A 16,074-nucleotide genomic window follows, 5' to 3' on the forward strand; every position below is an offset into this window, starting at 1 on the left:
TAATTTATTGATTCTGGGTCAATAAAAAGCGAAAATATCGAAATGAGCGAGAATTATTTCAAAAAATGAAAATGCATCCAAACATTGAGAATGCTCAAGACCAGTAAAAAGTCATGTTCAAGAAGTAAAGACAACTGGAAAAAAGTAATGACGGAAAATTTATTCGAAATTGGATTCTTATGACTTCGTGTAAAAGTGATGAACACTTTTGTGAGTGGAACACAAAAAAAATGAAAACAGAATTTGAAATTGTCAACCACTTTTATAAGTGTTGACGTTCCACAAGTTTTCGTCGTAAAAGGGCCATGAGTAGATGGTATAGGAATCATTCTTTCCACTGCATAAATGATGACTCACTATTGCATACTCTCATATCTCATAGAATACTTTTCTGAACTCTTTATTGAAAAGATGAGCGGCTTAGAAAAGTTACGACAGATGAGACTAGGCCCTTTCCAACTCCTACAGAAGAACAATTCGCTCACATTCCACAGACAGTCATTTGTATCAGCTGTTCAAGATCAATCAATAGCGGATTAGGGCGACAACCGACAACGATAAACAAACAGGGAGAAGCAGAACCGTAAATTATGTGGGTCACTGAGGCATTCCGTGATGACAATGATGATGACGATGATGATGATGATAGTGAGCCGGAAGATCACAGCTAAAAAATAAACGACCACAGAACACTCACACACACCCACACACACATAAACGATTAGTAATTGGAGTGAGTGACTCACTCCTTGGCAAAATACTACTTGTAGTAATAGTACTAAAGAAAGAGGTGGGGGGGGAATACAAGTTTACCGATTGGAGGAGGAAAGAAATGGATTTGGCCAAGTTTTAAAACGATGTAAACAATAAAGAAAGAAAGCAAGGTTAGTGAGATAGAAGATATTGATGGTAGTGTGAGTGAAAGAGATGAGGGGAAGGGTGGAGTCGGAAGGGAAGGCAAGTGCAATAATAATCATCATCATCATCGGTAGCACGATGAGGAAGTGAGGGGTTGGGAGGGAAAGAGGAAGAGAGCAATGACCTCTTCACTGCCGACGTGTTGAGAAAGGTCGCATTCAATCAGTCTCCCAGCGCTTCAAACGGCAAGCAAGATGGAAAACCATTAAACGCCTGTGTATGAGAGAGAAGGCAGTGAGAAAGAGACGGAAGCTGGCGAGTGGGTAATAGAGAGAAACCCCCGATTACGTAAACACGCTGGCGCCTTATTAGTTCGACCCACAAAAGTAAGCCAAGCTACTGCATCTAGATCCCAACCAGTCATGTCATTTGGTGATTGCCAGACCAATTACGATATTGCAAGTGTTGGAGAGACATTATTTATAAGTGCTTGAGAATATAGATAACGCTCTCTTATCGTGAACATGAAGATTTGATGCAGCTAAGCACTCTTGAAAGTAGTTGTTTGTGAGAACAAAGATCGTTCTGCAAAATCAAAGTCCTAAAATTAAATTGATGATAATTGGAATTTGAGAAGAGTTATAAGCTTGAATCATGAACTTGGAACTTCAAATTTATGAATGTAAACAGTTCAATAATTATTTTGCTTTTAACTCAACTCACACCTGAGTGCAGTTCTTTCAATTTGCTTCACAAATCTCGGATAAGTAACTAATACAGAATAAGGGGTAAAGTATACCGATTAACAAGTATCGACCACAACTTTCATATGAGTATTGATAGTAATTCAACTAGAAGTATGTAACTAAAGTAAACTAACTAAAGTAAGTAACTAAAGTAATCAAAGTATTAGAAGTATGCAGACTTCTAGTGTTCAAAAAAGCTGTACAAATTCTCAGTGTACAAGGGTCTAGGGAGCGGTTTTAATACTGTACAAGTAATTACAGAACACAAATTATTTATAAATGAATAAATATCGAGTATTAGTTACTCTCTACGAATATTGATCGTAATCCAACTACAAATATGCAGACTCCTACTGATCAGAATAGTTCTACAATTTCCCAATGTTCTGGGGTCTAGGGAGCGCCTCTAATACAACCAGAATCAAATTTGAAGTGAAGTTTTAGAACAGAATGACTTTTTCGAAGTGAGAGAGATACCATTGAATTGATTGATATGAATCATCCACACCGATAATTCCAAGTAAGTAATGACTATATTTACACCGAGGTTCAACATCTGCACTATATTGTACTATAATGTTATTTATGTATGTCAATGTAATTTTAATGTATGATTTACATAATAACTTGCCGTGTGAATTATCTTTTATAGAGTTTTTTGACTGAAAATCTTCCTGACGTTATTCAACTGTATGGAAATTTTCTGTATTATTGTTGAATAAAATAAATATTCTATTCTATTCTATAGGCAAACAAGCTTACATCTGTGTTGACAAACAAAATTACACAAAAATTGCTTCCAGCTTGTACAGAAAGTTACTAACGAACCACTCTCAATATCAGCTAATATAATTGGATTGCGTTCCATGAATTTTCATTTTTCTTTAACGGTTAGTTTTTATACGAGACCACAGATAGCGCAAGATAGGTAAGCCGCCTGTACAATGTACACAATGCAGGAGTTTGAAAGCATGAGCCGGGTTTGTTTTTGTTGAGAGCCAACACCCCTCTGCTATTGCCATAACACCTCACATATCCCACCGGCTCGAAATGTTTTTGCAACCAGGCCAAGATAAGGAGATGGTGGGTTGTTTTTGCTAGCCTCATACAAGTACCATCTACCACTGTATACTATATACTTTTTGCTAGCCTCATACAAGTACCATATACCACCGTATACTCGTATACTATACATGTTTTGCTAGCCGCATACGAGTATCATCTACCACTATATACTAAACACAAGTACTATACAGGGAGAGAGACAGTGCACAGAACCACTTGCTATCCTGTTCAGCAGTGATAGTGGTTTTGTCAAGCCGACCTGGCACATTACATCTCAGGACTAGAGACCAATTACTAAAATATCAATCAACGTAAATGGACGAGGAAGAACTTGCTCAAAATTTTGGGCCAAGCCTGTTGTTCCTTCCTAATCATATTTATATGATTTGTGATTCTGTCCACGAATAATAAATGTTTTCAATTATAAGTAAACAATTTAATAAATGTTTTGAATAATAAATAAATAAAATGTTTTCAATATCAACTGAGGTACAATCAAACCAAAATAATCGTTCTTGAATGCTGCTGCAATCAATGGAAATAAACTACTCCAACAAGAATATTACTTATTGGGAACTCAAATTGGGAACAATATCACTATGGGAACATTACTTACCAAACAAGTGTTAATGATCAAGTAACAATACATTTTCATGAGATATTTTCATATACTTTCGGTCAAATTCAACATTATAAATTTCATGTGAGAAATTTAATTTCCGCATAAGAGCGGTTGAGAGTAGGCTACCTAATTTCACAGTTAAATGAAATTATTTACACGAAAAATAAAAAGCCAATATGAAATATGAACCTAATGGTTTGATTTCGTAAACACGAAAAATAAAAAGCCAATATGAAATATCAATAGTCAATATGAAATATGAACCTAATGGTTTGATTTCGTAAACACGAAAAATAAAAAGCCAAAATGAAATATTAATGGTCAATATGAAATATTGACTGGAGTTGGATAAAGAATATTATGTAAGATCTTCTAGGTTTAGTCAATACATATACAGTACTACATACTGTAGTTACAAATGGAATGATCACAATAATGATAATCAATTTTGATATAATAATTCATTCACTATCATTTACACAGAATCAACAATATTCTACATTGTGCCAATCATAAGAATACTACTACACAGTTTGAATTGCAGTAATCGTAATTATGTTTATCATTTTCGAAATTAGTCATTCAACGTGATTTGCACGACAATCAACAAGTATTCTATGAAAGCTGCGAACATCACTTACTAATTGAGAGCAATGTCTCCTGAAATTATTAATAATAAGCACTCTTATTTTCTCTAACTTCTCACTCTACTAACTCACTTGCTCTTGTTCCCATATGCATACTGTGCTATACAGTGTTTTTTATGGATTGGACTATAAATGAAGGGTAGAAAATAATAGACTAGAGAATGTCAGATAAAAAACCGTCTAAGGCCTAAGCAGATAAGCAGATCCAGAGTCAACAATAAAAATGAGGATGAACCGAGTAAATTAAGGATCAATTTTTGGATGGCGCTTCGTGATTGCTGAAGATGGTGAGAGATAGAGGAATAAAAGAGAAGAGATAAGTTGAGATATAAAAAAGACGTGGAAAAGGCTTGCCAGAATCTCGTTAGTGGAAGCATCCTGAGACGCCAGAAAAAGAGTGAGAAGTCCAGGAAATGAGAGAGAGAGAGAGCTCACACGAGAAGCGTTTTCGAAGGAAATTGTTGCTTCCGTTGTTGCAGCCTCGACGGCTCCTGTTGCAGAAATCTCCAAATGCCAAAGTCGGCTGGCTTACTGATTTTGCACAGTCTAAACCAAGTTTATAATCTGAGAAATGCAATTTCAGTGGCAGTAGCTGTTAAATTATGTTTGGAATGATTCAATAACATTTTTTTCACAAATTACACGAATGAAACTGAGGTTTAATCCTGATATTGAACCAGCAGTTTGATACAGGATTAGAAATAATTTGAGAATTTTTGTGCAAATCACATGAATAAAACTGAGGTTTAATCTTGATAATGAATCAGCAGTTTGATACAGGATTAGAAATTAATAATTTGAGAATTTTTGTGCAAATCACATCAATGAAACTGAGGTGTAATCCTGATATTGGATCAGCATTTTGATACCCTAGTACTAGAAACAATTTGAAGAAGATAATGCAATCCGTATTTCGAATACTGAGCTAAAATGGATCATGAATATTATATACAAGATGAACATGGGATAACTCTCAAACAATATTACCACAATCATCCCTTGACATTTCATCACGTAAAGTCAAAATATTGACGACTTTTAAGATCTCAAACATTCTTAGAAATTTCCCAAATTTCAATGGAAAAATATTGAACTTTTTAATGGAAATATTTCAATCATCATAGGATAACTGATTAGAATGATACGATGATGAGAATCACAATCCTTATTGATGGAAAACATTCAAATCACAATCCTTCATGATAGAAAACATCCAAATCACAATCCTTATTGATGGAAAACATCCACTCCCAGTTTAAATTTTGAAACAATGGTACAATTATTCTACGCCAAGGTAAGTTTTGGAACAATATTGTCAATTATCTAACTCCAAGGTTAGTCTTAATTGCGTTACTTTGTACTCTCTTCTAAACGCTAAATCAATATGCTGAGAGCTGGAAAATGCATTTGGTAAATGTAGAGAGAACAAGACAAACAGTGAAGAGGTAAAGAACTGTGAATGGGCCCCATGTGTGTTTGCGGTGAGTTCGTTGACCCGTGCTTCGAGAAATGCGACATTTCAGTTACAAAAGCACACAGACACACACGTACACTATTTGCAACTTATTGAAATGCGTCTGGAGACCATAACCACAGACCTACCGACAGAAGCCAAGCCCATTTTTACATCATAAAATGATACGACTTCAATACATCTATTTCTAACATCTCTCATGGGTCGGGTCTTCTACCATAATGCCTCTACTATCTATCGACACAAATACATAAATCACAATATCATTCATACTGATAACAGTTATGTAATGAATAAATAAAACAGAATCAACGTTCACCTACTGTACTTGACATGAGATCTGCTACTTCTTGACTTTAGTGTAAAATACTTGAAATACTGTATTATTCTGTCATTTAGCATTACCTTCTATTATGAGAAATAAAGTAGAATTTGAGAGTTAATCAATAACTGCGAATAATGGAACTTTCAACAATCAAAATGATCTCACTGATTGAAATAAGTAACAGAGGGATTTTGGAGAACGGTGCATCAAATTTGTAGATCAACTCTAAGAGACAGACGTATTATCATACAATAATATTGAAATTCATTTGATCGGAAATTGTTGAAAAATTTAGGTAAAAATATATAATCAACTCTCTCTTGAACGATATCCAAAGGGCCAGACTATTTCATCGTTATAGAGAAAGATCGTTAGATAGAGATGAATTGAACTTTTCCTAATATAAAAGAAAAATTACATAGTATACTAGTGTATTGAAAAAAATGATACTGTGAACATATGAATATTTTTGACCCAAATAACGTTATTTTCCAAAATGAAGATGAATACTGTTCGTATGGAGCCGATAAACTTTCTTTTGGTACGATCCGTATGAATTTAGGATCAGTGTAAATTGTAACGTGTACAGAGACTGTCATTAGTTCAACACATTCACGCTTCAATTACTATTAAGATAGTTTCAAGTCTAGTTGTAATTTCAATTGAATATAAAGTATTGTTGAATTTGTAGAAGGATAATTGAAGTAATGAATTAAGCATTAGAAGATTGTTAAATTACTTTTTGTGTAGTTGAGAAGTTGATATTGTGGTAATTATTCATACTGAATGAAAAAGACTAAGAAATTGTCAAAAAACCGTTTATCAGAGATTGACAATGGTGTAATAACCGAAACCGGTCTTTCTAAGTATAAATCTGTGGTTTTTTGACAATTTCTTAGTCTTTTTCATTCAATATTGTTAAATTAGTATAATGATTTTAAAGTTTCCAATTTTTAAATTTTCAATCATTATAGAATTATAGATATACTTTAGGTAGAAAAAGGGAAAATTATTTAAATATAGTAACACATATTTGATGATATTAATATTTCGAGTTAGACATATTATCAATTACTTCTTCAATATAAAATAATTAAATTATAGTACCCATTGATATTAATGAAATAACAGAATAAGAATACAAACTACTAGTTTCGGTGACCACACCATCGTCAGGTTTTTAATTTGTATTCTTATTAATTTCAAAGGGTACTATAATTCTATTTTATAAATACAAGAAAGAAGCCCTGAATTCATACATTCTAATTAAATAATTGTTTTTGCACTATTACTCATACATTACGGTTTCCATTATTATGGTTGTATTTTGAAATGTTCAACTAGTTTTTTAGTTGTATTTCGTAGTGATTAAAATTGTTGATAACATTACTTTATATTCATCATCCATTATTATTTTTACTTAAAAAACGAATCTTTTGAATTATACACCTTCAATTTGATAGTCTATTGAAACTAATTTGTCATTTTGTTATTTTTCAATTTCATTTTGCTATTATGTTATTTGTCATATCATTATTATGTTCACTGATTCTTAGTTGCTATTAGCTTTCCAAATTTGGGCTGGCTCCTTCCCCAAGCTCGAGCTTGCTATTCTTGGGAATTAGTACCTAAAATTGTATTTTGTAGAATTATTTCATTTTTAAAATAATTCATCATTATTTTTATTTTCAATATTGCATTGTATATTGTATAGTTATTGACTTCTTCTGTAATTTATGAGTAATTCTAACCTGGTGTGGCGAGTAGGGCGGTTGCCGCTGCTGACTGGGCGACTGGGGTGACGGCTGCTGCTGCTGCTGCGGAGGCGGGTGTTGCTGTGGGGGCGGATGGGGCGGTTGCTGATGGGGTGGTTGAGGATGGGGCGGTTGCGGCCCGCTTCCGGCCGACGGCGGCGTCGGATACCGTTGCGGGTATGGCGGATAGTGGTGCTGTGGACCCGCACTGCCACCCCCGCCACCACCACTACCACCGCCTCCCGGTGACGCCGGGGGCGGATAGCCGGGCGATGCACCGCCTCCACCTCCTCCGCCACCCCCGGACCCGCCACCCGGCGCTCCTCCGTAGCCTCCTCGGCTGCCTTGTACTTGCTGCACCTGCAACAAACAAATTCAAATTTCTATATCAATATTTTCTATAAAATAATTTCTATATCAATTAAGGGTAGTACATAGTACCCTTTTTCTAACTTTTATTACATAAACACTTATATGTAAACCATTTAAATAGATTTATTCAATTTATTCATTCATAAACATATGCAATTCAAAGAACCGAAATCCGCCCAAAACGGCTTTAAACCTTAATTTAGAATATACAGTCTAGAGTTTATTTATATGGGAATGATTTATTGTAGACATTGAATATGTTTTATGAATTATTATTATCATAAATGATCAATTCTGAAGATTTCAGGAATCCAAAAATTAGAGATTAACTCCTGAGCTAGAGCCTAGTCCCCTTCCACCATAGATAGTTCCCTCCCAATAGCTATGATATCGATTATAGACTCATACAATTAATATATGGGACCTTAATACTTTTCAAATTAGCATCAATGACAATCGAATCCTGTAAAACTTAGCTTGACAACGATGTAATCTCCAGATATTTGACATTGAAAGGAAAAAACAAATACACTATTCAACTTTCATGTGAATTTTAGTACAGTTACTTAGTTACTTCTCTGAAACTATAGTGAGGTCCACGTTATAATGGCAGTGTTTGATTAGCAATGGTATTGCTATCCTTGTTTATAATTCAACAAAGCGGATAGCGCTATCTCTTTCTCGCTTTGCTATGTTGCCAGATCGATTTCAAAAATGTAGAATTAATAATTAACAAAATATTTCATGTTAAGTTATAAAAATTTATTATGAAATTACTGAAAAAATAATTTCTTGGTTAATAAAATATGATTATTTTGAACGGAGATGAACAATTAATATTACATCAATAAGCCTGTATCAACTACCATCTATAGAAGGCATTGACTAGACAGAGGATCGGCAACGTTGTTCTCTCATCTTTCTCCACTGCCATTATAACGAGGACCTCACATCAGTCTTCAGTCTTGTGCACACGACAACCATTAAATACACATCATGAACTCAAAATGAAAACTAAAATGAGAAACAATTGCCAACAGAAGCACATCACAAAACTAAAACTGTATCATCATCATCATAATCATCACAGCTAACATCATCATTATTGCTATCATCTATTATCATCATCATCATCATCATCATCATCATGATTATTACTATTTCTATAATCTATTATCATCATCATAATAATCACAGCTACCATCATCATCATCATCATCATCATCATCATCATCATCATTGCTATCATCTATCATCAACATCATCATCATCATTATCACGAGTCGACCCTCTCCTTTTCTGGTGCAATTTATTAGGGTAGCAACAATTAGCGCCTAGTGCTAGCTGCTCGTGTGGAGTCCTAGGCAATTAGCCAGCCGTATCATGTGGCAGCAGTATCAAGTGCAGTGCAGAGTGCATAGCATTGCATGTCACAGCGCACTTGAATGCAGCTTGCAGTTCACACCGCCACTTGTGCAAATCCCCCAAACAGTTCACTGCAGATCTATCAAATGCACACCTCCAAAATCATCATGATTATTGTTTTCAGTTGGAGTGATCCGTGGTCTAGTGGATAGAGCGCTCGCGTAGCAGCATAGAGATCCCGGGTTCGAACCCTCTCAATACCGAAAGTTTTTTAACCAGATCACTCCCGTGTTATCGGATGGGCACGTTAAATTGTCGGTCCCGGCTGAAGTATGACAGTCGTAAGGCCCATTGACGGCTTAAATTATATATTCAGGCGGTGGGACCTTCCCGCAAGGGACTCCCCACCAACAAAAGCCATACGAATTTACTTTACTTTTTTCAGTTAACAAACCGAATTTCGTTCTCAATGATAAACTGACAAACATTTGTTGGGATATTGTAATAAATCTTGAAATTGAGGTACAATATCATGTGAATATTACAGTTATGTTGTGATACTTTTCCATAATGAAAACACAAATTGAAATCCGTCAACCACTTTTATATGGTGGTTGGTTCTACTACTTATGTACTAGTAGGTTGACAATAATTATATAGTAGTGGTTGACAATTTCAATTTGTGATTCCATTCATGTGAATACTGCATATAACAATGAATACCACAGTGCAAAATGCAAACAAAAGTTCGAATTTTCGAGAACTCTAATATAATCCATTCTCTCTCTCTGACACTACGTTCCAGTACAGAGTTACTGGGAATGATACTTTGAATATTCTTTCCGAAGAATGGACATTGATAATTATGTCCAAAGCTCCGCCAATTTATGTAGATGCATATCAATGTTATTTATAGTTATTATAAATTTTTTTCATATAATAACAGTTCAATAATTATTTTCTCAGTTTATATTATGTAAATGTATCTAAAACTTCGTTGTATTGTGAGCTATTGTATATGTGTATGAGCCAGTATATAGTCAGTCAATCATTCAATCTTTCTCACTCTCTCTCTCTCTCTCTTGCTCTCATATTCAGCCTATCACTTCTCCATAAGCGTATACCACAGGAAACAATCACCCTTCCAACATTGAATCATTGAGGTTTGACGTTAACCCGGATGCCTGCCTGCCTACCAGCATGACGGTCCAATATTTGGTGTGCATTCATAAATCAACTAGACACAACACAACCACCACAGTCGACCACAACTGGCCACTTGACCACTACACCACCATCCACTTCTTATTCTTCTTCTTAAAAAAAAAGAAACAGTTCCAACATTCGTCGAGAAACTGTCATTATAATGATGTTGAAATCATTTTACTGCACATACAGGTCAATAGATTACAACTGCGAACACTACACCGCTGCGGGAATAAGACAAGATGCGGGCCATACATACAGTCAGATTCAATTTAAAATGTCAGCATTCCTTGTATATTACACCAATGCTACCAATCCAACCAATACTGCCATTGGAATTGAATATAACTACAGCAATTTCGGTATTCTCTCCGCGTCGAATTACTGAACGCATTTTGGCTTTGGTTAGAGTGAGACTGATTTGCCAACGTCAGCAGCATTGGTTGGATGTGAAGCCTTGATATTATTCATAACGAATTCTGACAGTTTAAAGTGAGTCCCACTGTTACCTTTCCTGATTCACTTAGCAGCATTGGTTGAATGGGAAGCGTTGATATCACTAATGCTGACAGTTTGAAGTGAATCCTAACTGTTGGCCAACTCAGCTGTCATTGTAGACCACCGACAAGGAATCCTTACTAGCGAATCGGACACGGCAACATAATAGAGAATGAGATACCATCACTAGTGAGAAAATGATGGTAATAGAACGAATGGTATAGAAGGCTAGGATAGAAGCATGGCAGGAGAACGGATGTGATAGAAGGATAGTGAATCATTTTGAGGATGAGGATAGAAAAATAGGTATCATCACTAGGAAGAAAGAAGATAGAATGTCATAGCATGAAGAAAGGCGATATAATAATAATAGTGAATCATTCTGAGGATAGGAAGATCACTATGGAAGAAAATGAAGGTGGAAGGAAAAAGAATGTCATAGCATAAAGGTTAAATTATATAGCCTGTTGAAAGGTGAGGCAGAAAGAAGGATGACTAGGAAAATAAAAATAGAAGAGACAAGGAAATAGAGAAGAAAATAATAGACAAGAAAATGAGATAGAAGTAGAGAAGAAGATGGGTTGAAAATACAAACAAAAACAGCTAGATGTCCTGTAGAAGAGATGAGTCAGTAAGAATGACTGCTATCGTCAAATTACAGTATGGCTCAACAAATTGGTGACAAATAATACCGTTCACAATTTTAAAATTCAGCATCAACATAAAAATTCGTGACTGATGACAACACTGTAATCTTTAGGGTTGAAGCCCTATAATCAATGATGAAGTCGAATTCTAGTTGATTTGAAGACATTTTTGTTAGTTCTAGATGACGACAACTTTGGGAAACGTTCAATGTAAACTAATTTTAACGGGATCTATGTGAATCACAGAAATTAAAATATTGTCATGTTATCATAGTCAAATATCATTTCACATTGAACTATTGCCTAAAGGAGAACGCACAAAGCAGCAGACAGACGGAGAAAAAAATCAAACGTCTGTATGAAGACATGGGCAGACATATGGAGACAGACGGACGTCAATGTGCATTGCAATATTCGAACACCTTGGGATGTATTTTTACTCCTTATGTCTCCATACGTCCGTCTGTTGCTGTGTCCGTTTGCCTTCAGCCTACTACAGGATCTTCTGAACCTGGATCACCACTAAAGTAGTTCCCATTTCACAATAGTTTATTTTGTTTACTTCTAACAAAGATTTCAGACCGTTATTCTACTTCCAAGATATTTTGCTTTCTCGCACAAGCTTAAATTTCCCCACCCAACAGATTCCACTGCAAAAAACAAGACTGTGTAGCCTGGCTAAGTGAATAGTTGTGTTCTGGTAAACAAATTCGTCTACCAATACAACGAATCGCTCTCAACACATTCTACCACGAGCCTAGTAAACACAACTCTAGCACATCTATACAACAACAACTATCCTGTAACCTACAACTCAAACTAAGCCAGAAAATCAAGCTACAAACACATTCAAATAGGTGAATAGTTGTCCCTCATATAGTAGATAATAGCAGAATAGGTGTCCACCATACTGAGATTTATGAATTCAGAAAAATCTGTAGTTTATTTAATCTAACTTCATTTTCAGATTATTTCTAGAAAAATATTTCTGAACTGAAACGTCTCAAGCAACCAAAATGAACGGCTAGTTGATGCAAGTGATCTCGCACAACCATCAGTGACCATCCCACAAAGGTCCACACAGACTTCAACTATAGCAACAAATGGATCCCATGTTGAAGTGTACTGATGTTGAACAAAACTTGAAGATTCTCTCTTTCAAGTTTTCCATTAATTTACACATTAAATTTATACCTAAAACTAGGAAGTTCTTTTTCAAACACCCTGTCGATTCCTTATCAATATTTCATACTGCACTCATCCACTCTACAACTTAACAAGATAGTTGATACACAGTTGTTGATTTGAATACATCCAGTCGTATGTGTTGCATTGAAAATTCGAACAATTTGGTAACACGGGTATTATGTCCAAGTCTCAACTTGTTTCATTTGGAGTATAATAGTCAAGTCCCTCTAACATGGAATATTTTCATGGCTGTAAAGAGTAACATCACCAATCAATGAGGACATCAATAATAAATACCACTATTCCAACAGTTTTCCATCCAATCTCAATCAATAGTTCCACTTCAACATTAAAGACATTAAACACAATACGATAAACCAAGCACAAATATCAAGAACTAATAACAGTGCTATCTCTATTCGAATCGCCGCCGGCCACTCTATTTATGCAAACAAGTTTCGGTTCAATACTCTATTATAGGAAGTGCGGCAACACAACACACTAACACACTGTCTGACCTATCTTTTATCGTGTGCTGAATGTATGTCAAGGTCGTAACCTTATCCGACACAGAAACCGTTGTAGGTAAATCCCAGTATTTTTCATACATGTATATATAGAGATATATGAAGAGGAGAGACGAGACGGCGCCTGCCTACTCACACACACACACACGCACACACACACTCACAAACATAACAATGTGTATTGGGATACAAGTGACGGCGGTGAGCGGCACGCTTTCGAGAAAAATAAGAGAAAAAAGGAGAGATTTACAACTACGAGCAGCTGTTGAAGAGTGAAGGGAGTGGTACCGTTTGTTACATAATCGTCAAAGTAGTCACCAGTATCATCATCATCATAATCATCATGGTCATCACCATCATTGTCAAAGTAGTCACCAGTATCATCAACATCATCATCATCATTATTGTTGTGTCGTTATCCAACAAGTGACCTTGTCAAGGAGATATCGAACTGCCGTTTACAGTTTTGGTACGGTTGTTATGGAAACTGGTAAAGCATTAACGGAAGAACCGCATAGTAGAGTGCGGCCGATAAATAAATGGGACAGTATGAGTGGGCAGGAGAAGGACAGAGGATGGCTGGCACGTGGTTTGAATGACAGAGCTGAAAAGAAAACAACAAGTAGCAGTATTATGGTGAGGGGTAGTTAGATTGATAGGAAAAGGGAAGAGTGAGAAGTCGACAATTTTCTATCGCACTCGGTGTCACCACTTGAGGCGTGGGAAAGAAAGAGAAAGAGATTGGGAAGCTGGTAACATTATTGAGAAAGAGTTTGGTAAGAAAACAAGTAGCAGTATGGCGAGGGGTAGTTAGATTGATAGGGAAGAGCGACAAGTCAACAATTTTCTATCGCACTTAGTGTCACTACTTCAGGCGTGGGAAAGAAAGAGAAAGAGATTGGAAAGCTGGTAACATTATTGAGAAACAGGGTCGACTGTGGTGAATAACAGAGTGGCCGGCCTACTTACTACACCCACACTCGAGGAAAATTGTTGGGAAAGCTTGCAAGGGTGTGTGGGTGGTGAAGGAAAACTTGGCAACACTGTGGCTATGGGACTGAATTGGTTGGGAAAATAGGAACCAGAGGATTCTTATTCCCTGCTGCCAAGAATTGGTTATTTCATTCACGTTTGAAGCACTCTAATTCAAAACTGACAAAAATAAAATTATGTACAATGACATTAGAATGAATCATTATAATGGGCATTGTACTTGAAAGTCCCTCAGTTGTGGAATAAAATGTTAATTATAATGCAATAGGGGTGATGAGTTTCAGGGTCACGTCAGCAAAAAACTATTTATAATTGACTGTCTTGCAGTTACTGTTTCAGGCAGTTCAGGGAGAGCAACCGAACAGACTTATTTTCAAAGTATTTTTCCAGTGATCGGAAGAAATGAATAGGATGCGTAGGAAGATTTTCTACGAAGAATATATTTAATTAGCAAAAGATGAAATCTCCTCACCATGCTAATATTTGAGATTATTTGTTATTTCAAGAGATAAAGATCATCAACATGATTGATAGTATTTTCCACAAGCATCTCTAATCTTGATGAGAATCAGATTGATAAATTCTCAACTACATGAACAACTTAAATGATAATTTTCCACGAGCAGCTCCTAACCGTGATGAGCACGAGATTGATCATTTTTCCAAACTGCAGTTCAAACCACTCGATCTCATAGAATCATTGTAAAATAAAATGTTGTGGATGATCGTGTATTAATTTTTCAGCAACTTTCAATTCAGTGGACTCTTTTGCCGAAAATCATCCAAATTATCATCTAGACTTAGACATGATAATGACTGAATTGGAGTGGAGCGGCGAAATGCCTTCCGGATCATAGAATACTCTTGAAAATCTTGATCTCATACTCTTATCCAATGTACCTAGAATGTATTCTAGGTACCTTGTTCTTATCTATACTCTTGTGATCAATATTTTTCTTAAGTTTATGCTAGATATCAAAACTGCCAGTTACACAACTCAACATTTCCACCTGCTATACGACACACAAAAGAGCTTTTGCTTTTAGATTGATAAATTGATCGTTTAGTAATGTAAGGCAAGGGCAACACCTATTAAACAGGCGGAACTGAATTCGACGAGAATCATTATCAACACTGGTAATGGTCCACGATATGTGAGTGTGAATGCGCGTGAGTCTGTCTATGGGGGCCGGGTCGTTCTTCGGTTCGTGTCTGGACCCTGGCTAGACTCATGATAATAAATACTCCCCCTCGCAGTCATTCCCACGTTACCCCGTTTGTTTATGAGCAGGGGGGTAGTGGTACGGGGGGAGAGGGAGGAAGACGACCGAACGAACGTAAATGCCAACACTCACACAAACGTCTGCTATCAGACGAAGACACTTTCGCACCCGCATGGGCGCACGATACCGTCTACACGTGAGCACTGTGATCTCCTCTTTCTCTTGCACGTCTATTTCTTGGTTTGCTCCATCTCTTTCCTTCACATCTTCATATACATGCTCTTTACGCAGGACTACGGGCAAATCTTCTGCTACAAAAAAGCAATTTATACTGCTCGACAAACCCACCCCCCTCCACACGACCGCATTTCTCTCCCTCAAGACTTTCATTCACTATTTTCTCCATCTCTTTCACTCCTATTGACTCACTCTTTTCTTTACTACGAATAGGTGGCACGCCCGCGGGGTACGATCTGCTTGTTTATGAATGAACGGCTCAATGGACATTGTAGACTCAACAGACGTCGCAATGAATGGACGTCTCATCAAACAGGTTGCATTTCA

At 36.3% G+C, this 16,074-nt stretch overlaps 1 protein-coding gene across 11 annotated transcripts in view; it reads right to left on the reverse strand.

Moving 5' to 3' along the window:
* Nucleotides 1-16,074, reverse strand: part of LOC111045849 (trithorax group protein osa-like) — a 157,121-nt gene that overhangs the window by 108,523 nt on the left and 32,524 nt on the right. For all 11 annotated transcript variants that reach the window (XM_039432939.1, XM_039432932.1, XM_039432942.1 and 8 more), the window contains exon 2: nt 7,489-7,851. In XM_039432939.1, coding sequence (XP_039288873.1) covers nt 7,489-7,851 — 363 coding nt within the window. The remainder of the gene's footprint in view (nt 1-7,488; nt 7,852-16,074) is intronic.

This window comes from Nilaparvata lugens, chromosome 7 (assembly GCF_014356525.2).
Source record: "Nilaparvata lugens isolate BPH chromosome 7, ASM1435652v1, whole genome shotgun sequence".
Classification (NCBI taxonomy): Eukaryota; Metazoa; Arthropoda; class Insecta; order Hemiptera; family Delphacidae; genus Nilaparvata; species Nilaparvata lugens.